This window comes from Dysidea avara, chromosome 6 (genome assembly GCF_963678975.1).
Source record: "Dysidea avara chromosome 6, odDysAvar1.4, whole genome shotgun sequence".
NCBI lineage: Eukaryota > Metazoa > Porifera > Demospongiae > Dictyoceratida > Dysideidae > Dysidea > Dysidea avara.
The window spans coordinates 17,396,557-17,420,463 of NC_089277.1; the positions used below are offsets into that span (position 1 = coordinate 17,396,557).

The 23,907-nt window shown below is 38.1% G+C and overlaps 2 protein-coding genes and 1 long non-coding RNA gene across 7 annotated transcripts in view; 2 read left to right on the forward strand and 1 right to left on the reverse strand.

The window, feature by feature from the left end:
* The window catches only part of LOC136257657 (ubiquitin carboxyl-terminal hydrolase 45-like), a 19,529-nt gene extending 12,213 nt beyond the window's left edge, over positions 1–7,316 (forward strand). For both annotated transcript variants that reach the window (XM_066050912.1, XM_066050913.1), the window contains exons 14-19: positions 636–729; positions 1,295–1,389; positions 2,641–2,703; positions 6,281–6,527; positions 6,616–6,800; positions 6,864–7,316. In XM_066050912.1, coding sequence (XP_065906984.1) covers positions 636–729; positions 1,295–1,389; positions 2,641–2,703; positions 6,281–6,527; positions 6,616–6,800; positions 6,864–7,142 — 963 coding nt within the window. In that variant the 3' untranslated portion in view covers positions 7,143–7,316. The remainder of the gene's footprint in view (positions 1–635; positions 730–1,294; positions 1,390–2,640; positions 2,704–6,280; positions 6,528–6,615; positions 6,801–6,863) is intronic.
* Positions 7,317–12,665: 5,349 nt separating this feature from the next.
* Positions 12,666–22,569, reverse strand: LOC136257949 (beta-1,3-N-acetylglucosaminyltransferase lunatic fringe-like). Of its 3 annotated transcripts, XM_066051268.1 has the most exons (14): positions 22,399–22,569; positions 20,639–21,036; positions 17,236–17,408; positions 15,456–15,755; positions 15,305–15,374; positions 15,201–15,243; positions 15,064–15,144; positions 14,726–14,879; positions 14,631–14,672; positions 14,487–14,575; positions 14,364–14,437; positions 13,038–13,132; positions 12,902–12,981; positions 12,666–12,848 (listed from the first exon to the last, which is right to left on the reverse strand). In XM_066051268.1, the coding sequence occupies exons 3-14, from the start codon at positions 17,377–17,379 to the stop codon at positions 12,764–12,766; spliced, it is 1,257 nt and encodes a 418-aa protein (XP_065907340.1). In that variant the 5' UTR covers positions 17,380–17,408; positions 20,639–21,036; positions 22,399–22,569; the 3' UTR covers positions 12,666–12,763. The 3 variants fall into 3 exon arrangements, with proteins under 3 accessions (XP_065907340.1, XP_065907339.1, XP_065907341.1); XM_066051267.1 differs by lacking the exon at positions 20,639–21,036; XM_066051269.1 differs by lacking the exons at positions 17,236–17,408; positions 20,639–21,036.
* LOC136257950 (uncharacterized) lies at positions 16,339–16,745 on the forward strand. 2 transcript variants are annotated; one of them, XR_010702447.1, is made up of 3 exons: positions 16,339–16,398; positions 16,460–16,568; positions 16,612–16,745. It is a non-coding gene; the product is annotated as an uncharacterized lncRNA (long non-coding RNA). The 2 variants fall into 2 exon arrangements; XR_010702446.1 differs by having other exon boundaries at positions 16,622–16,737.
* Positions 22,570–23,907: the final 1,338 nt, after the last annotated feature.

Below are 23,907 nucleotides of genomic sequence, written 5' to 3' on the forward strand. Positions count from 1 at the left end.
TCATTCAAAATGATAAGCATTAACATCATTGCAGCCATTTCTTGGCTACCACCATTTCTTGGCTACCACCTTTGATTTCACAACTTTTCCACCCTGGCTTTTTTTGGGGCAGCTCCCTTTTCTGGCTGTTAATTATTTACACTACACAGTAGATTTGTTAGCTAATATCTAGAACCATGATTACAGTGGAACCTCAGTTATCCAGACCCCACTTATCTGGATTCTCAGTTAACCGAACTATGGAAATGACTGCTCTATTAGAGTAGTGACTGTTCTATTAGGGTGGTTGATAATACTGAAATTTTTTAAAAAGTTCTTCAGACTATTTTAAGGTTACAGTTTCAGAGATACAGACTTGGGTAACTGAGATTCCACTGTAATTGTTCTGTACAAGGTTGTTACAAGGTTGTCCATGACTGCCAGATCAATGCCATTGATACATTCTATATTAATTTATATGTGAAATAACACCAATTTGAATATAAAAAGTAAAAGACCACTAGTACCATACATTTGTGCACACGTGGTCTAGTGTTATTTTGAGGGTGCAGTGTACTGTTTAATTATGGTATATTTATTCTGTGCATTTATATCACTGATGACGCTTAGTTAAGACACATCATGTCTTGTTTCAGTGTGTTAAAAATCAGATCTACCAGAAGTTCAATGTTACTGCCGATAAAGCTTCTCAAACATCTTTGGATACTGAACAGCACAACCAACTACGAAGTATGTATACTGTGTTTGTGTATGTGTGTGTTTGTTTTTGTGTGTGTGTGTGTGTGTGTGTGTATGTGCACGTGTGTGTGTGTGGTGTGTGTGTAGTGTGTGTGTGTGTAGTGTGTAGTGTGTGTGTGTGTGTGTGTGTGTGTGTGTGTGTGTGTGTAGTGTGTGTGTGTGTGTGTAGTGTGGTCAGACAGACCCTGTATTTGGTGTATGCAATTCTGTGTATAACATATGCATGGGGAGATAAAAAATTACCTTGCACATACAGTTTTGAATTTTATACATATGATGGTAAGCACGGCCATATTAATATGTGAAAAGTATTGCGTAAAATAACTTGGTATTTGTATGAAATATGAACAAAGGCATACCCAGGTGGGTTTCCATGGCCACTTTCCAGGGGTTATAGGAAACCCCTTTTGGTTAATAGTTTCTCACATGTTCTGAATACAAGGGATGATGGCCTTTCCATACAGGTAGCTACAAAGTAACTATTTTACAATATGCCTACTACCACCACTAGTATGTGGATACATAATACATGAGTTGTCTGTGTTTTGTTTTACAGACTGTTTACGTCAGGCAATGAAGATAGAAACAGTGATAGATGAAGTATTTGGTGGACAGAATGTAAACACAGTGATTTGCAGGGAATGTCTCACAGTTAGTGACATAGCTGTAATTACATACTGTGCGAATGTATGCACTGCCACAACCACATTACTAGCTCTAGTTGTAAACAATCCGCAGATATACACACACACAGAGTTCTAAGCACATAAAGTGTACAGCAATACGCAGTGTATGTGTATTGGCAAGGCTACGATTGTTTTGTTTTTGTAGTATACAAGGTCTGCAAGTTTATACATACATAAACAACTCACGGACATAGAAGCAGAATAATTGACTGGCAGTTAATAATTCTTTATTGCAGCAGTTGTCATTTTTTATTGTTTCTAATCCATGCATAAATTGTGACCAGATTTGCAAAAAGATTCGTTGTACACGGAATTTGACCTACTTTAAACTTTATAACCTTTTAATCATTGCCTTTGTCTACGAGTTGTTCGTGAGTTAAGTTACCGTATAATGGGTGGGGAAATTTCAGTAGTACTGTATTAAAAATATTCAACAGTATTTTCTGCCTGCTGCCTGCCCCACCCGCCCGCCCGCCCGCCTACCTTCCTTCAGACAAGCGTAACTCAATAGCAACCAACTTGATTTTTTCACACTATGTAATGAACTGAACACACAGGTGTAGCTGAGAGTGAAGTGTAATGGCCACTTCTCTTTTTCAGTAATTATTGATAGTTGGAGCATTTGTCCAAACAAAAATTAAGTATGATGCTGTTCTTTCTCTTATTATTATTTACCATTACTATGAAACTTTGCTCAGCGAAGGTTATACACAGATGTACAATACGACAAGATCATACAATTTTGATGTGGTATGCACTGGTTCACCTGTCTACAAAAAAGTAAACAAACAAGTTGAAGGAAAAATTAGGAATTCTATGTTCAATTAAGATCATAGACGCAGAAGTAGTGAAACAAGGGAGGTCACCTACACTTGCAGAAATGTTCTCTAAATCTCTCCTTCTACTTGTTATAATGTATCTTGAGAAGTGAAATTATTACCCCTCAAAATTTTGGAAGGTGGCAATCCGCAAAATATTTCCCCCCTGAAAAATCTGCTATACAGTACCGTGTTTGTACTTTTTGATATAAAGAGAAAGTTACTTACTCAGTTCATTTTGTTTGCTGGCATGTAAAATATGTGAAAAATATTTCACCGTTTGCAAACCTCACAAATACAGGTATGCATATGTGTAGAATATCAAATATTGTAAACTATAGTTATATTGTGAGACATTTTTCATTTGTTTATCTGGTTTGAATAATGATATCCTTTAGCCTCTACAACTCATTGAACCATTCCTGGATCATTCCTTACCGATTGCAGAGGAAGAGAAAAATGTAAGCAACTTTTGACTATTACGTATAAACATACTTGTATAACAATCAAGAGCTATTATCTTGTATACTGCGATACTATTAGGGGTTGTGGAGGTGTAGTAGAGTTCATGGAAGTGTGTGCTTTCTCTCCTTATGTTTCATTTCCTTTGCAGTACTGGTTAGGCCATAATAGTAGTGGACATTTAATTCCTACCATGAGCTGTAGACTTCCCTTGTTTCATTGATTTTATTTCTATGATCCTTACTCAAATTTCAAATTTTTCCTTACAGTTGTATGCATGTACATATATGTGTATACGTATGTATGCACACACACACACACACACACACACACACACACACACACACACACACACACACACACACACACACACACACACACACACACACACACACACACACACACACACACACACACACACACACACACACAGACAAGTGGTACGTGTAGAGTACCTGCCTAGTAATTGCAAAGTTGCAGGCTCAATGCTTGGTGATGTCCAGTTGCTATTGTTTTTCCTTGGGCAAAAAAAAAACTGCTCCAGTTTACTTGCCAGAGGATTTGCCTGCATTGACTCTTATCACTTGAGTAGTGTGCCAAGTGTCCCAGTGTTTCTAGGTATGTGTGACTGCAATTATGGCAGCCAAAGGCTTTATCCATGCATGTGTGTGTGTGTGTGTGTGTGTGTGTGTGTATGTGTGTGTGTATGTGTGTGTGTGTGTGTGTGGGTGGGTGTGTGTGTGGGTGGGTGGGTGTGTGTGTGGGTGCGTGCGTGCGTGCGTGCGTGCGTGTGTGTGTGCATTAGTAGCATAGCCAGGCCTTCAGGGATGGGTGGGCACACTCACCCACACGTTTCACTCCATGCAACTACAGGTAACTAGCACAAAACGTGAGTCCATCCTTAGTGGACTCTACATACATTTGGTTTAAAAAGCGCATAAATTATCTAGCGAGCTAATGGTATGCTACACTGCTGTTCCTGCAGCTTATTTCACTATCCTAATGCTACTGCATATAGAAGCTAGAAATGAAAACTGACTTATTACACCTCATTGTCTTGTTTCTTTTTCTTAAACTTATCTGTATTTTTACACAACCCTTTTTACTCCAGTCTGACTCTTGAGATAATCATATGGCTTGAATCAACTACCACTGAATTTTTCATCTCCAACCAACTTGCCTAACACCTGATGGTTTTATTCTTGTCTATCACTTAACGACACTGACAAAAGAATACTAAAAACTCAGTATTCCAGATGTGGAAAAATAAAATGAATCCTCTCCTTCCTCGTGTTCCTCTTTTTGATCACATGATGCTGTGCATTAAATAGAAAGCACTGGGACTACCTGGATCATGTGATGTAACTATTGAATGTTTTTCAATATCAGCTGATGATTTCCAATAAAATTATCACACTATCAAGGTATGTACTATTTGTCTCTTGTTTGTTACAGCAAAAGCAAGCGGGTGCCGCTATCATATCCACCCTTGGCTATGCCAATGGTGTGTGTGTGTGCATGCGTGTGTGTGTGCGTGTGCGTGCGTGTGTGTGCGTGTGTGTGTGTGTGTGTGTGCATCGTAGCCATGTGGCTAGAGCTTTGGCCTGAAAATTGAAAAGGTTCCAGGTTCAATGCCCAGTTACACCCAATTGGTGTTGTTGTTTGTTCCTTCACATTGCTCCAGTCTTAGACTCTACAGCTGGGGATCTGGTGGCCTGGTGTCAACACACGGGAAAGCGGCCCATCCAGCTGTAGGTACCTGGGGCATTTGTCTTGCATAGTGGGTAGTGGGACTTTAGATGCCCACACCTTCACCTTGTGAGACATGATACAGCCTCCTGTGGGTTAGTAGTCCTGCCCCAGGAGATTTTCCTGTACTGACTCATAGCACCTGAGTAGCACACAGTGCTGGTCCACTGGGTAGGCGTGACCGTGCTAGTACAGCAACTAAAAACTTTGCTTTGCTTTTATGTAATCTATGTATGCATGTGTGTGTGTGTATGTGTGTATGTGTCAGGATTGAAACTAGGTCACTACTGCTAGCCTGAGTGCAGTCTAGCTTCTTTTTCATGAGCTATTTCCACTTATTGGGAACGTAGGTATGCGCAAAGCTATGCCCACTTGTAGGAAATGTACTTTGTTATCATTGATTGTTAATTGTTAAATTTACCAGGATTAGAGTTTAGTGTATAGATAACAACAGACATGGCTTTGTGCATATACAGACTGCAGTACACCTTACTGATATATGGGCACAGCTCCATGTTTGCCTACAGACAGTAGAACCCACTCCTGATCAGTTGGTGTGGCTCACAAAGAAGCTGGGTTGCTGCAGGACTAGAGTGTCACACGCATACAATACATACACGCGTTCATGTTGTCAAGCTAATGAATTCATTTCACGCATGATCCAATCTGAGTCAGTCTATAAAGTGGGTTAACCCAGACAAATGTGACCAGACAACCCAATCTGGTTTCAACCCTGGTATGTATATGTATGTATGTATGTGTGTGTGTGTGTGTGTGTATGTATGTATGTATGTATGCATGTATGTATGTATGTATGTGTGTGTGTGTGTGTGTGTGTGTACGTACATATGCATGCATATATGTATGTGTGTATATGTACTTGTGTGGAGCAGTCATGTAAAATTAATAGGTTCCAGGTTTGAAGCTCTGTGATGCCAAGTTGCTGTTGATGTTCCTTGAGCAAGAAAGATTGCTTCAGTTTATCCAGCTGGGACCTGGTGGCCTGGGAAATCAAATATATAACTATCCTTGTCTTGCTTGGGAAATTCTGGTTCCACCACCTCTGTCTGTGAGCCCTGGACAGTCCTCCTGCGGGTTACTAGTTCTGAATTTGCCTGCATAGACTCGAGTGCCTGAGTGGTGCACAGATATACCAATTTGCTAGGCTGTGGCTGCTGGGGGCTTTCCCTTGATTTTTAGGCATAAGCGGATCTAGGAGGCACTGCTAGGGGGGAGAGGGGGGCAAGAACATTTAGCATTTATTCCGCTAAGAGAAACTCTAGTACACATACATAACTTTGGTTGGTATACTGGATGAATGAAGGACACGTGTGCATTCTAAGTTTCTAGTTGGTGAGAAAATTTTATAAAATTAGACCTGAATTTGACAGCATTTTTGATAGTTACGTACTTAACAAAGTGTATGCTTTGTAAAGCATGTAAACAAGGCATGTAAAAGTTAGTTAGCCTATCTGAAATAAACCTGTTTGATGGTAAAGTGTACTAGCTAAATCAAAATAAGTTATAATTCACAAAAAAATGGTGACTGTTCTATTAGAGTATCGATCTTGGCACAAACTTCAAATTTTACTTCAATTTCTTCACAGTGTAGAGTTTATAGCTGTAAAGTGCATTTATATCCTATTTGTCCATTGGATTTCTGTACTTCAATACAATGTCCCAGCTTGTTTTGGTGTCAATATAGTTCTATATGTCCAAGAGGGACAAGAGAAGGGCTTCTGCCCCCCTTGGCCCTCTCAGATCTGCTTATGTTTGTATGTACATAATTACAGTTTAAATAAGCATGTATGCACGTTTTTGTTAAAGGAATCTGGCCTCGACAATGACACAAGAACCACATCTGTAGCTGAAAATAGTTCAAATTTACGTGCATACCTCAAGGAGCTCAACTTGTACTACCAACACACTGATGATGTCAACCAACACACCGATGATGTTGACCCACACACAGTTGAGCCATATACAGTTGAGCAATGCCTCAATTGTTATACCGTGCTGGATGTCCTTGATGAAAACAACAAGTTCATTTGTGATAAATGCAACCAAAAGATGGGTAAGTGGAAAAACACACGCATGCACGCACATACACACACACACACACACACACACACACTGTACACACATTTTCAATATCATGATAGGTAGTGGTTCAGACACAGTTGAATCATTATGCAGCAAGCAGCTATTGATCCACACTTTGCCACCAGTTTTAACTCTCCACATAAAAAGATTTCATCTTTATCCCACTGTTACCAAGAACGATCGTCACATCAAGTTTCCACTTACATTAGACTTGACTCCTTTTGTTACAGCACAATGCTTCAAGGTATGTATATATACTTGCCATCTCTATTTAGAATTATGTATGTTGTTCTTCTTTTTCTTATAGACTACTGCTGGGAAAATATTGTATGGTTTAACGGGTGTCATAGTACATACTGGTAGCTTAAAAGGGGGACACTATTACACGTACTTAAGGGTACATAAGCAAAAGTCTAACAACCTTGATAAGTCATGCTATGACGAGTCTGTTGTTTATGAAGGAGATTGGTATCTTGCTAATGATAGCCATGTTGATTATATTGCTGCGGGAAAAAAAGGCATTCCAGAAAGGATCTCCAAATCTTCAGCGTATTTGTTGTTTTATGAACAGCTACCAGTTGTGTAGTTAACCAAACTTCCATAAGATTATATTTTTTGCTAATTTGCTTTTTTGGTTTGTATAGTTATATAGTTATTGTGTTATAATCATGTATTTCTGCATGAGCACACACATGTAAGTTTACTGTGCAACAATATGTGTACATGTATTTTTACAAATGTTGGATTTTTATTATGTTCACTTGCAGATATAGGCTCTACTTGTTTGCAGTGTGTTTGCCTTAGCCTCCTATACCCACGTATGAATTCTGTGCATTCCCAGGTATTATCTGTCTATGTATATTAAAAACTGAAAAGGTAGTCTCGTGCCCAGACCACTTTTTTTCTCCGCCCCCACACAAAAAGAAAAAAAGCGGTCTGGGCATGAGACTACTGAAAAGGTGTCAGTCTGTCACACTGTTTACTCACCAGTGTCTGTGCATATCGGACGCATATCGACATGAATCAATTAGATCATCATAAGATTATTGTCTCAAATTCATGCATGCTTCTGTTTGTCCTCTACAGCGTGTACGTAGATGGCCAAGGTTTAGAGAAAACTTGAGCTGCTTTCTATTGAAAGCCACAGGATAAACTGTTCCAGTGGTAGAGTGCCTGGCTTGTGTACAGGAAGTCATGGGTTCAAATCCAGATGGTGGCACTTTTTTTCTTTTAAACCTATCTTTGTAAAACCTTTGTTTGCAGTGGGTTTTTACTTGGCATATAAATGATAGTTGGTGTTTAAAATATCCAATAGGTATAGGGAGTTAACATACAAGTTGTGCATAGCATAGGGCAACTTCCAAACCTTCGCTTACCAAACAGTAACGTTTGTGAATTGTGTTGGTTTTAAACACGTTGTGTACAACTTTATGTAAGGTAAGCATTATAGAAACTGAAACCATGCTATGTGCACTACTATTAGCTGCAGCTAGCACCACCTGATGTATTGGTATTTATACAATTGCCATGTACAGCTAATCCTGCTCACATTATCTGAGCAGGCAAGCCATTCAGCCATGTAATCATACACATTCCCATCTTCCTGTGGACATCAATGCTTTCAATAGTTCTTTACAACATCATGTCAAGGCACTAGTGCAGAGAAGACTCACTGGGTTATACATTCCTGTCAAACACACAGACCGGACATGATCATGAACAGCTATGGTGATTGGCATGCATGCTTAACCCCAAGTTGTAACCAACCCAGGTTCAATCCTTGCCTTAGTCACAACTTTTTTTGTTCACTGAACCTTTTTGGTGCATCATTTTGTTTTCTGTACACCCATGTTTGTACCATTTTTTCCACCCATTCTGCCTTCCAGCGTAGACTTCAGGACATATTTAATTTGTGAGTAGGGCAAACGAATTTCAGATACGTGCATCCGTTTGTTTATCCCATGTGTTGTGCTAGAGTAAGTGACTTTTTCACAAATCTGTTTGTACTTTGTGTTTATACCTTTTGCTACACATGTTGTACTAGGGACGTTGGAAACAGCTGAAATTGAAAACTGAAACTGAAAAACTAAAATTGGTCAAAACTTCATATTAACAGGTACCTCTTGACAAAGACCTCCTCTATAATATCTTACCATACCAAGACCTAAAGTCCATTGACATCACCTCAGGTTTTTAAATCCTTGAAGATGCCTATCACAATTGTCTAACTATTATCAAGACATAAAGTCTAAGATCATTAATTTTGATTTTGTAACTATGCAACTCCTAAATCATGCCGGTGAGAAATCCATTATCAAGTCCAGTATCAGCAGAGTAAATTATGCACCATTTTCATTTGTGACCTGACCATGGTCTTTAGGCCTTTAAATTTCAATTGCCAGAGTTGTGATCATTTGTTTATGTCCATATGTGACTGGGCCTGTGAAAATAGGGAATGTGGGCACATGATTTTTGCCTACTTTTTCAAACTTTCATCACTCATAACTTTATGTACCATTACGCCATGGCAATGCAATTTTCAACTCTTAGTAAGCATTTAATTGGCTTTATGATGCAAGTTACAGAATACAAATATTCTGTTCCAATACTGTGATATGACCTGTAAAATGACAGGGTGCAGTTTGTGCCCACATGTCCTGTTTTTGCAGGCCCAGTCACATATACTTATTGCCAATTAAGATCTAGAGATATGATTAATAAGTTTAGATGTGTTTTTAGTTGTAGCTATACTGCTGTTTACTATAGCTAAGGAACATTTAAGTTTCAAACAGTTTCATGGCATTCTCACTGTTGTAATATCTACTAGCTACTTTTCCACAGGGACCTAATTCTGAATTATTTTCAAATCACAGGAAGTTAAATTATTTTCAAAATTGCATAAGAGGGTGTCCCCTGCAGATCCCAATGTTTCAAATGCACTGACGCAACTCATCTTCAATGTAACGTACATAATGTACAGGCTCTACGGTGTATGTAGTTCACAAATTTAAAGCGGAAGTTGATCACATGTGCAGTAAATATGGGCAATTACTGTGATGGATCGAGTCCTTCCTTATGAACAGATCTCAGTAAATGGTCAGCTGAGCAGCACAGCTCAGTAGCCCCCAAGGTTCAGGACCTTGCCTGATAAAATTAAGTCACTTTAAAGTTGTACACAGATGATGCTCTTCTATACAGAGATTCATTCTCCAAAGGACAGTAAAACCCTACAAGAGAATATTAATATGCTACAGCAATGGGTTGAACACTGGATGATGAAATTTAATCCTGTAAAATATGAATATGTAAGAGTAACTAATAAATATTCACTCTGCTACACAATATTTCATAAACAATATTAAGATTCAGCAAGTTCCACAAGCCAAGTACTTGGGAGTTCTTATTGACGAAACACTTTCTTGGAACTTCCATGTTAATTTTGTATGCAACAAAGCAAATAATGTCCGAGTATTCCTGCAGTATAATGTCCAACAAGTGTAAGGGAAAGATGCTATCTTTCTTTAGTGCGACCCATATTAGAGTATATATGCTTGTGATAAACTAGAAAGAGTACAAAGGAAAGTAGCAAAATTTGTATGTAATGATTACTGAATGTACTCTAGTGTCACTAACATGTTAAATACGATATACTGGACAACACTTCAAGTTAGAAGGGACCGATAATGATCTACAAAATTGTTAATAATCTTGTTGCCGAAATTGAAACAGGGAACTCACTTATCAGGAATAATTTACCCACCCAAGGATATTCAAATAGATTCAAGCAACCATTTACAAGAGTTAATTCGTTTAAATATTCCTTTTACCCCGATGCAATTGAATTGTGGAACAAATTACCAGATAGCTACTATGATAATAATATTGTACAACATTACAAAACTTTAAGGATCTAATTAACAGTTAATAATATTTACACACACACCACTCCTTTTTATGTATGTTTACACTCGCTTGTCGAGTTCTGTAAATTTATTTAATTACTTTAATTTAGCTTGAATTTTTAAAAAAAGAAGCGATTCGATTGGTCTAAATCTTATGCACGTGACTTCGCCTAGCTTGTTTTTGTTGTCGCGCAATATGTACTAAGGTAGGGCGGTGCTGTCAAATTATAATTACCAATAACGATTTGGCACAATCCGTATAAAATGCGATACCTGAAATATCGTGAAGTCTCTATTGTACTCATCGCACCTCTGGCGATGGTTATTTTAGGTTACACTCACTTGTCAGCGAATATATATCATAGACGAGAGAGCACAGTACCATTATGGTTGAATGACAAGCATATATTTGCAGGAGCTAGATCTACAGCTACGACGACTTCGACAAATAGTTCCACCGAGCCACGCCCAGTTAACCTAGACTTTGGAAGCAAAGCAAAGAAAATAGTTGCATCTGGTCCCGGCGCCTCTGCTGCATTCACACCATCGAAAACAGCCGCAAAGGAAACTACCTCCAAAGATCAGGAATCACAAGGACACATTTTCGTCTATAGTAGCTTTGAGGAACAGACTAATGGAGCTAGAAACTTATGGCAGTTAGAAATATGGGCTAAACAAGTAAACATGACTGTTGCAGAACCATTTGCTGTAAATTCCATGTTTGGTGCGATGGGAGCAATTCCTAGTTTTAATAGTACATTACGATTTGGTGACTACTTCGACAAAGAAAAGTGGAATGAAATGGTGAATAAGTACAACGGTAGTCAATTGATTGAATGGGAAGAGTTTATCCCCAATGCACCTCGTCAAGCAATAATTTTGTACACTTTGCTAAGAACAGTGAAACCAGGACTAATTGTTAGTTATGGTGAGGATGATGTAAAGAAATATAATCCTGGTAAGAATGAGCAAATAACAAACAGTGACATGTTTTGGATAAAAAGAAATTTTAACATAACGAGGGTTGTAACATTTGTTCACAATGAACTAACTAAAAATCCCTTGACTCTGGAAGAGTATCGCTCTTACATATTTGGAGATTTAAAACCAAATCAGGTGACCTTAATATGTGTGAATTGGATTGGCATTGGTGTAAAGACATGGAGAACTCAGATAGTGTCAGCGCCTGTCTCTTTTCTTAATGCTATAAATGTCGAATTTCAATTTCCAGTAGATGGTTCTTATGTATCACCTATGGTTGCACCAAGCCAGAAAATCATAAAAGCTTATAAAAATTACGTTTCTGAGTACGTTGGTGACCGAAAGTACATTGCAGCTGTATTTAGAACGTTCACTGTTATGTACTACCACTATCCTAATAATTTTGCTGGCCGGAGCAAGTACTTACTTAATTGTAGTAAAAAGCTGAAAAATGAACTAAACAAAGTCAGAAATAAATGGGAAATATTCTTGGCATATGACCTGGGTACATTTGGTAGTGGTGAATATTCATATTTCAATAAATCCCATGAAAAACAAGTAACTCAACTTCGAAATCAAATATTATCAGATGTCTATGGTGGTAGCCCACAAAAGAAACAAAGAGATGAACGATTGATAAAAGCTGCAGGAGGAATAACAGACAGAGGGTTCATTGCCATATTAGAAAAGACAATAGCTACACACGCCGACTGTATAGTGCTACTTGGAGTGGCATCTAGTTTTGTGCGATCATCAGCAAACATGTATATTTCACTCCATGAGAATAATGTGTGTGTTGTGTCAATCTGTTCTGAAAAGTTTCTTAATGCTAAAGGGAAAGTGGTCTCATCTGGCAGTATACCAGGTAAATTTTTACACTGATTGAAGAATTTCAAGAGACACTACTACTACTATTATTATTATATGATGTTATTACTATACTGACAATCACCATCACTTTTATGTATTCTTTTTAAATTAAAAGCTTCACAAAGTACTTAAAAGGTGCAGTCATAAATGTATCGCACCATCAGTTCTGCAATTGCAGGCAATTCTGGCTGGGTGGCTGGTCTGCTAACTTTGAATTCTAATTCCCTATTGTGAAACGTTTATACATAGTAATATATATAATAGCTACATCATCTAACACAGAAGCCAATTTTGACTTCTACATGACTGGCTTAGACAAACTGGTTCTATGCATTGTATACAGTACATGTTTGTAATACAAACTTATATAAATATATATAGTTATTGATGAATGTTAAAAATATTTGAACAATAAGAGAATGTCTTAGTAATGCAAAAATAATTACAAACTCTTTCAAGCTAATGATATTGATATTTCTGTACAGTTAGTTTGACACCATAACACTTTGGGGTACAGCAGACAGTGGTACGCCATGAACCTGCACAAGTTAAAGTTGCACAATCTTTCTTAAACAAAAGTACGTAGTCTTACTTGGTTGTATCTTTTGGGAAGCATGACTCCAGTGGCACAGTGTTAGTTTTGTTATCTCTTAAGTAGTAGCCAATGGTGATCTGCAATTGACACAGTCAAAGAATTTTTATGCAAGCTAAATTAATTTGAAACTCACTGATTTTAACATTTTTTCTTTAGTAAATTTACTCAATTCATCGTATTCATTATAAAACGTATCAATGTTAGTAAGAGGAAAATGTAGTACAGAACCTATAGAAGATAGTGTACACATAATTATGGTTTATACACATTATAGAAATACTACTTTATTTCACTGAAATTAATGGAAATCCATATACCGTAAATCAGGAAAATTTCGGTATAGAAATTTCCATCAATTAAAATTTCGATGCAACATACTTTTGTCAATGGCATAATTGACGAAAAAATTTTGACGAATAACTATACATTAATATCAAGAGTTCATAATATAAAAAGAGAGGAGAGTGTGCTACTGTAGTATAGCCTGTACAAACGCGAATCTCAAAGTTATGATGCAATACCTATAGTCACTTTCAATGTGTTAGTTTGTCAGGTCTCTACTCTACATTAAGTTTCAATGACTGCTGTAGTTATGGCTTCAATAAGTAGTTCACTGATGTCATTGTCAACACTTCTTAACACTGTATGTGTTGACATGATATCCTAAAGAAATCAAAGTTTTACTGTATTACTTCGAGATACGTGTTTGTACAGGCTATACTGAAGTAGGACACTCTCCTCTCTTTTTATATTATGAACTCTTGTTAATATTAGTATGCACAAATTATTTGTATAGTTCATTGTTTTAATTTTCGTCGATACAGCCAGCGCAAAAAATTTTTGATGATGAATTTTTCGTGATTTACAGTAAGACTTTTCGTAGTTTTTTGCCATGTTAAATACACATGTGTGGATTTTAAAACAGCCATGCTGCTGTTTTAACACTGTGCTGCAGTTCTGTCGTGATGATTCTACAATGAAAATCTTCAGCCCTGCATGGCCTGAACTAAATTGTGACACTTTTAATGGCATATGGAAAGATTACAAAATCTGCTGTACCCTGATGAAGCAAAGATACTGCATTATAGACTCCAGAGTTGGTATATGGTCATGAGTTCGAATCCAGCTATGGGCATTAAGTAACTTTCATCATGGTTGTGTTTTAAATGCTGTATACAATAGTCAATTTGGCTTGTGTGTTTACGGAATCTTACAGTAAGTTATGCTGTACAGGTCCAGTTGCAACTATGTACTGTCCAACACATGTTGATTCTACCACATAGAACATCTTTGATCCTAACACATATAGAACATCTTTAATATTGTGCCTTTAAAGTATCGCCCCTCTTTGCTACACATTTGCTTAGTAACCATTCACATTTTACAGATCACGTACACATGAAGCATATATTAAACCTTTTAGTCACATTCCACACAGAGGTCTTATTAATACTGTTACCTAAGATTAGTCCAATTGCCATGTCATCTGGGAGTTTAAATGGTATACAATTAGATGTAAACGTGTTGTTGCCACTGTAGAAATTATAGATACACACACTGTCATCCAGTAAGAAACACTAACTTGAAGTAACTCTTTACTTTAATCATTATTTCACGGCTCAAACAGTAACCCGAACCAGTTGCGTACTGATATGTTCTGGACTTTACAGGCTAAAAATTACTAAAACATCTAATACAGAGGTTTTACCACTGTTTACCAACATACATATTTCATCTTTTGGATCTGGCGAGCAGTCCAAGTACTGATCTACGTTTATAGTACAAAATTGTTATACACACAGTAACAAATCATTGGCTTACTTGGACATATGGCTTTTTCTCAAATGCCTTACGTAAATCCCAAGGGTATTTTCCAATATAAAATGGCTTGTGTGGGTCATATTGTTGCAGGACATGACTGAGTTGTGGAACATTTACATACACGTCATCATCAAAATGACAGTACCACTGATATCTGTAATTTCAAAAATAGAATTTAAGCATTACATGACAAAAATAAAAACCAAGAATATATACTTGGAAAATGAAAAACCCACTTGTCTGATTCACAGACTGCTGTAAGTAAAATACAAAATATTTCTATTTATCCATCCACTCCATCTGTTTGTGGTTGTAAGCCATTGTATGGTTATACCTACCCATCCTCATTGTTCTTATCTTGCTCCAGAACTTTGTAGTATGAAGCAAACTCTATACCAGCTTTACAACACAGTCCTTCTCTGTAAATGTAGTTTAACTGTTGTGAATAGTTAGTCAGATACTTGGCTAACTTCACCTTGTATGGTTGTAAGGACAATTAGTAACAATCAAATTAAACCCTACAGACAACCAGAGGTACCTTAATACACACCAGTACAATTGTATTAATTTTATTGCTACCTGCTTGTTTAATTTCAGTAGCGTAAACTTTGGTAGTGGCAGCATTTGCATTATCAGAGACTAAGTATAACTGTGAAAAAACGAAAAAAGTTTTAAAATAATAGTGATTAAAAACAAAATTAAATAAGTGCCCTTAATACAATATATGTACCTTGCTTCTATCTACAGTCTGAAACCAGGTTGACATCAACATCTTCACTCTGTCTTTATAATTGTTTGCTGACGTTTTTACAGAAAAGTATATGTTGTTGGTGTAGTTAGTAATAACAGATGTGCTATCAGTGTGAGATGTAGTCACTTCAGAGACACTTTCAGGTTTGATAGTTGATGTTGCCTTTGTAAATGTGGTATAAGATGTAGTCATTTCTGAGGTCTGGTATGCACTTCTAGGTTTGATAGTTGATGTTGGTGTTGTAAACATGTGATGCACAACGGGTGAATCAGATAAATCCTGCATGTAAGTTGGTATTGAGTTATTCTATGTACGTACTAAGGAATTTATAATTGTAGCAGTAAGACCATACTTTATATTTTAATGTACCACTCTGCGTGGGCAGTTCAAAGGCACCGCCAGTGCCATAATTTGTATATTGCACTGCTGCAGACCGCAGCGAGTGCATTATAACTTATAACGTACTGGTTGCGGTTTTGTAGACCACAACGAGTGCATTATAAGTTATAATGCACCGACCGCAGTGCAATATACAGATATTGCACTGGCTGCGGTTTTGTGCAGCATAGCACAAGACCTAATAGGTGGAAATACACTACACAGATCACTCGAATTCTTTTATAGCCTGACATGTAAAGGTCGATTGTGGGCCATAACGTCACCAATATGTATAATGTTTACAAGCAGCCAATGGCAATCAAAAAAGCCAACACGGGTGGCCACAACTCTAGTCTACATATATATAAACGTACTTATACACCTTACTAGTCTGGTGCCATCTTAGCCCAGATTAAACTGTAGTCCACTTCGACAATGACTCAATAAAACAAATATATTCTAAATAGCTAATACTAACTTTTACGTTCGATTGTGGTAACCAGTTTTGTCATGCCACCAGATTCGAGTTTAGCCAGTGTGAATAGTAAGAATTAGACTAGTATCGTTTAGTAGTTAGGTTTTGTTTACTTAAACCATCTATTTAGCTGATTTTTTCGCTCGAGAGAATCACTATGGCGATTAGTCTGGTGCTTAGTCTATATGGCACGCTGGCATGCTGAGCACTACATGATGAGAGTGGAACAGCGAATGCAGGTTAGTGATATAACCCATAGCATACTAGCTTTCAATATCTCAGGTGGCTGCAGTACTGCAGGGGGAACGTCATCGCAACGTCAGGCTTGGTTACCCACAATCGATGTTAGAAACCTGGCCTTTATAAGTGTTACAGCTGTCTTGTGAGACTCTCCCCACCTATTAGGTGAGTGGTACATAACAGTTATACAACGTGCACTCGTGCTCTGCCTGTATAAACGCACTTGCCTTCGGGCCCGGCCGTTGTATAACTATATAATCAAATTTGGTGTGACCATACCTGGAGTAAAAATCTCTATGAAACAGTTTGACTGAAAAAAGGGCACGTCGACAAAAATAAAAGTAATTGACAACTAAACAAGCAGACATCTAGTATAGCCAAGACCATTATTAACAAACATTTAGTATTGGACGATTTTAATTTACATGTGTTCTACATTCATTGTTGCTAATTGATTCCTTAAACCCTTGTTTGGTTACTTTCTCATTAGTCAGAGAAAGATGGTGGTCAACTAACTGAAACAATGTATCAAACTAAAAAATTATGCACTTGGGTAGTAAGTACAATGGGTGTTATTGTCACACAAAACTTTATCACCAACATTTAAAAAATGATCCTCGTGAAATAACAATTGCAGTTAGTATCTGAACGTATGGCATTTCTTACGCGTTTAACTTGAGTCATTCTACTTGATGGTTCCCAGCTATATAATGTTGTCAATACCATTGTTGCACTAGTAAGTCCAATGAGAAACATTTTACATCTCCACAAAGGATGCTGCCAGACATTGAAATGTCTTGTTGATGTCATAGTGGTTGCGACTTAGTCTCCAGTACAACCTACAAAACAGTACTGCATTAACACAATGGAATATGTTCATGATGTAGTTGAAAACTGATTTACTCCATGTACTTGATGATGGACATGTGTAACATCAAGTACCTTTGTTTTATAATCTGTATCTTTACCAAAACAGTGTGAAAAAAGGGTGTGGCCCTCCAAAAAGGCTAGGGTGAAAAAAAAGTTATGGAATCAAAAGTGGCGGTCAAGAAATGGCTGCAATGATACTAATACCAATCGATGGTAAATATTAGCCATTTCATGTAGGTGACTTGTTATACAACTGAACCCTGTACAGGGTGTTATGTATAACTGAACTATCTACAGCAAGATCTATAGGGTGATTTTACAAGACTGAACACTCTATAGGGTGAATTGTTTGTAGCTGAATTGACTCTCTATATGGTAACTTGATTGAAAAATAAGAATGTAGTGGCTATTGATAATTTGACAATGATCATCGGTGTCAATGAGTGCACCACAAGCTATTGAAACCGATTGTCGGTGTCATTAAGCACCACCTAAAAGCAATTTGCACCAATCAAGCAACTCAAGCATCAAACACACCAGTTGTATGAAGCTAAGTTTTTGGTGAGTTCAAGGCGAGCTAGGGTTGGAGGAAGCGAAGCAACTGTCCTGGCAAAGCCAGGCCAACCCTAGCTCACCCCGAACTCGTACAGGGAGTGTGAAAGACATCACTATGCTTAACAGGCAAACTTCAGTGTTAGCATTTGGGTTAGGGTCAGTTTCATCCTTGGTTTCTTCTTCACTGGTCTTCTTAAATATGTATAGCATCCTTACTGACTCACAATTACAATGTAGAAAAGAACGAAAGTCGGTAGCTGTCACTGGTAGTTGAATGGTTAGCACTTGGAATTGTCATACACAAATCTCTATTCAGACTCAATAGATATAAGTTCTATATGTCAGGAATGGATAAGCATTGCAATTGCTCCAGTATCAGGTCACACTATAGCATGTTGTGCAGCCAAGGAAAGCTAATGTATTCAGGCACCAAACAGACAAGTGCATATTAATTTTTACAGGAACCAGATTTTCATGCATTTATATGTACCTCAGCAATGGCTACACAGAAATAGTCTAAAAAATTCCCCGGGGCAAGACATTTTCCATACCAAATTTGAACTAAATTGGTCCAGCCGTCTTTGCCTCCAAAGTTTGTCTTTATTTTCTTCATATATTTCTTCTTCCGTTAATTTTTCTTTTCACACCATTTACAAAAAAATTGCCAGCCTGAATGAATTCTTTTCAAATTTGGAGGGTATAATAAGCATACTATAGCAGCACTTCCAATTCGTGAACAAATTGGTAGAAATGGCACAAAGTTATGAGCAATTTTCAAAACCACAAGTGGAATTTTTTTGTCATGCCTGCAGGTTAAAAATCAGTATGCAGATAGGCTGACCATCATAGCGTGGACCTTTTGTGATTTGAAAGTACTGAGAGTATTAGCTAGGAAGATATGAAGCAAAACCAAACATGTGAAACAAGCTCGACCAAAATACTCTAATAGAACAGTCATCAAGAAGTAACAACAAAACGTGCACAAAATTGCTCAGGGTTCAAACGAGGGACCTCCACACCTATATGTTTAAACTCTTTACCACTCTGTCACTGTTATCAGTTACTCACTGCCCTTAATTTCTACTTTATAAATAGAAGTTGTAGTGCTAGATAACTACACCAGAATATAATGCATATAAAATAAACATACAATAATCACATCTATGGAAGCTGGCACTGTACTTCAATGGTTCAACGAATTTGGTAAAGAGGGAATCACCTTGCATTTTCTGGAAAAGTTTATTTAACCAACAAATAATACACATTGATATCACACTTTCAGTAGGATTCTACTATAGGCATAATCACTTGCTGCCTATTACTTTGGCCGCTATCAGAACAATCTGACAAACCATACTACAGATTTTAAGAGTATATAGCTTACATGCTAGGTGCAGCATAAAAATGTTAGTCAACCGGATAACAGATCTGCTCCGTAACTAGTTATGACATACTGTCCAGTTTCACAGCTCTAGTTTAGAGGTGGTCACTATAATGAGATGGTCTTATTAAAGAGGTGGCCGCTTAGTGAGGTTTTGCTGTATTTTATGCTACTAAAAAACTGCCAAGCTATGTATGTATTTCATAGGTGGCTGTGCCATATCTTGCTCAACAGGCAGAAGACGTACACATGCCCTTGTATGACAGACAGCAATGCACTATACTGTTAGCAGAGCAGACTGCATTCTGAGCTAAATACCCTATCAAATTTCAACTTAGCTGTATAACATGACTAACAGCATGCGAATTCCTGTAAGCATACGGAATAGCTCTATAGGAACATGTACACTGACATTCAAGTAGGTGAATACAAGTGCCACAAGTGTGTTAAAGAACCAAAATGCCAGTAAAACAGAATTACTGAGAAACCAAAAGTGCCATTCTAGCCAGTAGTCCATATGCACCTATCAATGTTAACTATCCCATCCCTATTAGGGGCTTATATGGAAATTTGACAATTCGCAAGAGCAAAAGCCCCCAGTAATCCCTCACCTCGATTGATGGGTGATTCATGTCATGTGCACAGGCTATGGCCTGCACATAAGCCTGTACTCATTTATTAACTTTTAAAGCCTGGAGTCAAATTCTCCACTACTGGGGACAGATTTTGATTCGAGGGAGGGGAGTGAGGCAAAATAAAGTAAGGCCACAGACCCTTGCAACCAGACCACTTATTTTTGGCGCATGGCGATTATGGATTACAATTATAAGCACCTACTTGAAAAGTAGCAGACACTTACAATTGTGATTGATAAATGCCACACTGAGAAAAAGTGGTCTGGCCACACAAGACTACCCCTCCTGTCCAATGAAACCGTTAAATCTATAGATATTAGAGCTATGGTAAATCCCCCTGTTTAATCTATACTGGGGGTTAGTCTCACTTTCCAGATGGTTTGGTGGGAGTGGCAAACCATCTGGTCACTGTTGCACATATTCTGTGATTAATCTAGATTACAGACTGTTTCTTTAAAAAAGTTTAGCTATGCCAAGGGTTTAGTTTAGGATCTTTGTTCCCCTAGTACAGAGCTCTTAAAAGCATTTGTAAAGGAAGGAATATGAATTGTGAAACAGCAGATTGTCAAGGAAGACCTTTAACAATGTTTCAAATACATTACCAAGACATTACCAGTACAGTTTTTACCTCAGTCTGCTTACAGAGGTGACTGGCACAATCATCATTACATCATCCTTGGTACAAAACAATATACCATGACATATGGAGTAGATGTATTCCAATGTGTTCAAGGAAAGTGTGCAACAGTGATCAGATGGTGTATTTGCATCCCCCCCCACCAAACCGTCTGGAACATGAGACTACTTGGGGTTACAAATGACAGGTGCATCGATTCCAGTACTCCAGTCCACTGTTGTGCCTACCCCTGTCAACCAGCTGCCCAGTGATAATAAACAAATCCAACCATTTGGCAAACATAATAGGATTCCTTGTTTCCCGTTACCTTAAGAATGATCAGGTAGTAAGGGAGGTAACTAGAATTTTATTGTTTTCTTCAAAATGACAATAGCTACACTGTCCACCAGCTATTAAACAAAAAGAGACTAGCTTATTACAGTGTGAATGTCTCAAATGATTGTAAGCTCTTCATAAGTATAACAGACAACGATGCACTCCCGACAATATTAAGTACTGTATAGCCTAAATATTTTGAGGGGGAAAATTTTCACTGATTTTTCATGGTTTTGGGGGTTACCAGCGAAAAATTTATCCTTGAAATATTTAGACTTCCGTATAGTCATTTTGGGAGTGTTTGCAAATACGCAAAAAAAATTTTTTTTTTAAATTTAGCAACAATACTCAACCTCGAAAAATTGCCCCTTGAAATATTTAGGCTATATGGTACCAAAGCAGCCATTCCCTCGGGGGTGGTGCTTAATAGATTAGAAAGGACGCTTATAAACTCTAATTGATACCGTCACCCCCCAAGGAAATAGGGTCTGGCAAGGGGGTGACACACAGGCACTCACTGTAGGTAGATCTGTGACCGCGGTCAAAGTCTAAGTCAAAGGTCAAGGCCACCAAATTTGTGCCAAGTCGACGGTCAAGGGTAAAAATTTCCAACCCACAATCAAAAAGTACTGAAATATCGTCGCTAAGTCACCGGCAAAAGGTTGAAAAAGGTTCTTACAAGGGAGTGTCATGTCGGTATGCACTGTAGGTAGATCTGCGGCAGCGGTAAAAGTCTTGACCGGCTGAAATTTTGCTTTGACCTGTGACTAAGAACCTTTTCTGACCTTTGACCAGTGACTTAGCGACAATATTTCAGTATTTTTCAATTGTGAGTTGGAATTTATATCCTTGACCGTTGACTTGGCACGAATTTGGTGGCCTTGATCTTTGACTTAGACCACGGTCGCAGATCTACCTACAGTGAGTGCCTGTGTGTCACCCCCTTGCTCTTAGTCACAGGTCAAAGCAAAATTTTTACTGCAGTCGCAGATCAACCTACAGCGCATACCTACGTGACACCCCCTTGGTCTGGTTACAAGACTAGTACCAAAGTAAACCCATCTACAAGACTTTGAATCTATTAAAATGCCTCTGGTCAATCACTGTAGTAGTAGTAGTAGTAGTAGTAGTAGTAGTAGTAGTAGTAGTAGTAGTAGTAGTAGTAGTATAATTAAGTACTACATTAGAGTGGCTGACTGATCTTCAACACAGAAATATTTTGTACATGTATTTCTGAATCTTAGTCACAATTTATATCAAGAGTTCATAATACAAAAACAACTCCTTTTTAAAAATATATTATGAACTCTTGTTTATATTACAAGGGCATGCGAAGGCGGGGAGGGGGGATGATGGGAAACATGAAATTCCTAAATGCTAAACCCATAGCTATATGACCGCCTCAGTATATTCTGGCAGTATGCCAGGCATTGTACCTTTTTGGGGCGCCTGATCCTCGGCCTGATCCGTAGTTGTGGTCCCAGCAAATTATCTCTTCAATACTGATAACAATATACAGATATGGCCTCGGATATGGCTACACATCTCGGAACACCTCTGACAGGTTAACTTAATGCCATACTCGAAAACGACCACACCCGTATAAATTTTATTGTGTATTGTATATTTCCGTAGTTTTACGGTTCTGTGATGTAGACGTTAATATTATATATCTGGCAAACTCTGCAGAGTCAGCTAAGTGCAGAAAGGATTCTTCTCTGATTCCATCATTTCACTTCTCCCCTTATGTGTTGAGACGTTGGGTGCTTGGGGATCATGTGCACGCTCACTAGTGAGGCGGATAGGTTCCCGGGTGATCAGTCTGGTGATAATAGGGCCACCCAATTTTTGATTCAGAAGGTTGCCATTGATGTTCAACGTGGCAATGCTGCTTCTGTAATGGCAACAATACCATCATCCCAGGACTGGGCAGAGTTTGCCTCTCTGCCCACTGTTTAAGTGTTTATTTATATTATCATTGTCTTAGTATCTTAAAAAAAAAAAATTATTATTATCTATGATGCAGGACGCCATTTCAAGTCCCTGAATGAAGTCTTGTCAGTCAATAATGAAAGCATCATCTACCTGTGCAAATCCAACAAGTGCAATGTACGTCTCAAACAGCTGCTAGCCTCTAAAATCAGTCCCTGTGATCTATCTGTGCCTGACCATCAACCTTTCTTTAAAGGTCGACGACCTTGCTACTTGAAGTGCAAAACTTGAAAAAGACCTAGCAGAAACAATCGCTTCATTAAAAACGTCAGCGGCTCCGCTGACAAGTCAGCTAATATTGGCAATAGCTCCAAAGAATCTGCAGCCAGTGCCCTTCAGTGGCTTCCAATGTGAACTCACCCACTGACCGCAGGTTTAATGTCATGGTGTATATTATACGAAATTGAAGAATGTCCTATGAACACAATCAGACCTGCTTGTCTCCAAGAAGACTTTGATTCAGTGTCTTCAGGGTGTCACTCCTGCAGGGTGTCACTCCTGACACTGGGACCATTGTGGGCTTGGAAAATTTAGAGCACAGCAATCAAGACCAAGACCTATTCTTGTTAAATTTTGTAGTGTTATTTATGTCAATCAGGTCCTAGCCAACAAGGGATCTCTATCATCCCCAGTATTTATATAACCAGACCTGTCCCCTGATGAAAGAGCAAGCTAGGGAGGCTGCTCTGTTGAAGGAAAGGTGATCATTGATACAAAAAGGGTACAATTGAAGTATGATAGAAATTCATTACAACAGCATCTTTGTCAACAATCAATTTTATGGTCAGGTCAAAAATTGTCTTTCGGTTGTATCCCATGAATCTACCTCAAGTCCCTACAGACAAACCTGTCACTACTTCACTACTTATGCAGGTAAAGTGTACAAGATGTTGGGTCTCATAAGAAGACGCTTCTCAGTTAGTTGCCCAATTTCAGCTAGAAGAAAGTTATAC

What these genes read in the sequence shown, in the direction of transcription:
- LOC136257949 (XM_066051267.1), bottom strand. Translation starts at nt 17,379, where the DNA reads ATGACATCAACAAGACATTTCAATGTCTGGCAGCATCCTTTGTGGAGA. An exon ending in TACTGAAATTAAACAAGCAG is followed by an intron (nt 15,244 to 15,304) that starts GTAGCAATAAAA and finishes GGTTGTCTGTAG; the next exon opens with GGTTTAATTTGATTGTTACT. An exon ending in AAGAAAAAATGTTAAAATCA is followed by an intron (nt 12,982 to 13,037) that starts GTGAGTTTCAAA and finishes TGTCAATTGCAG; the next exon opens with ATCACCATTGGCTACTACTT.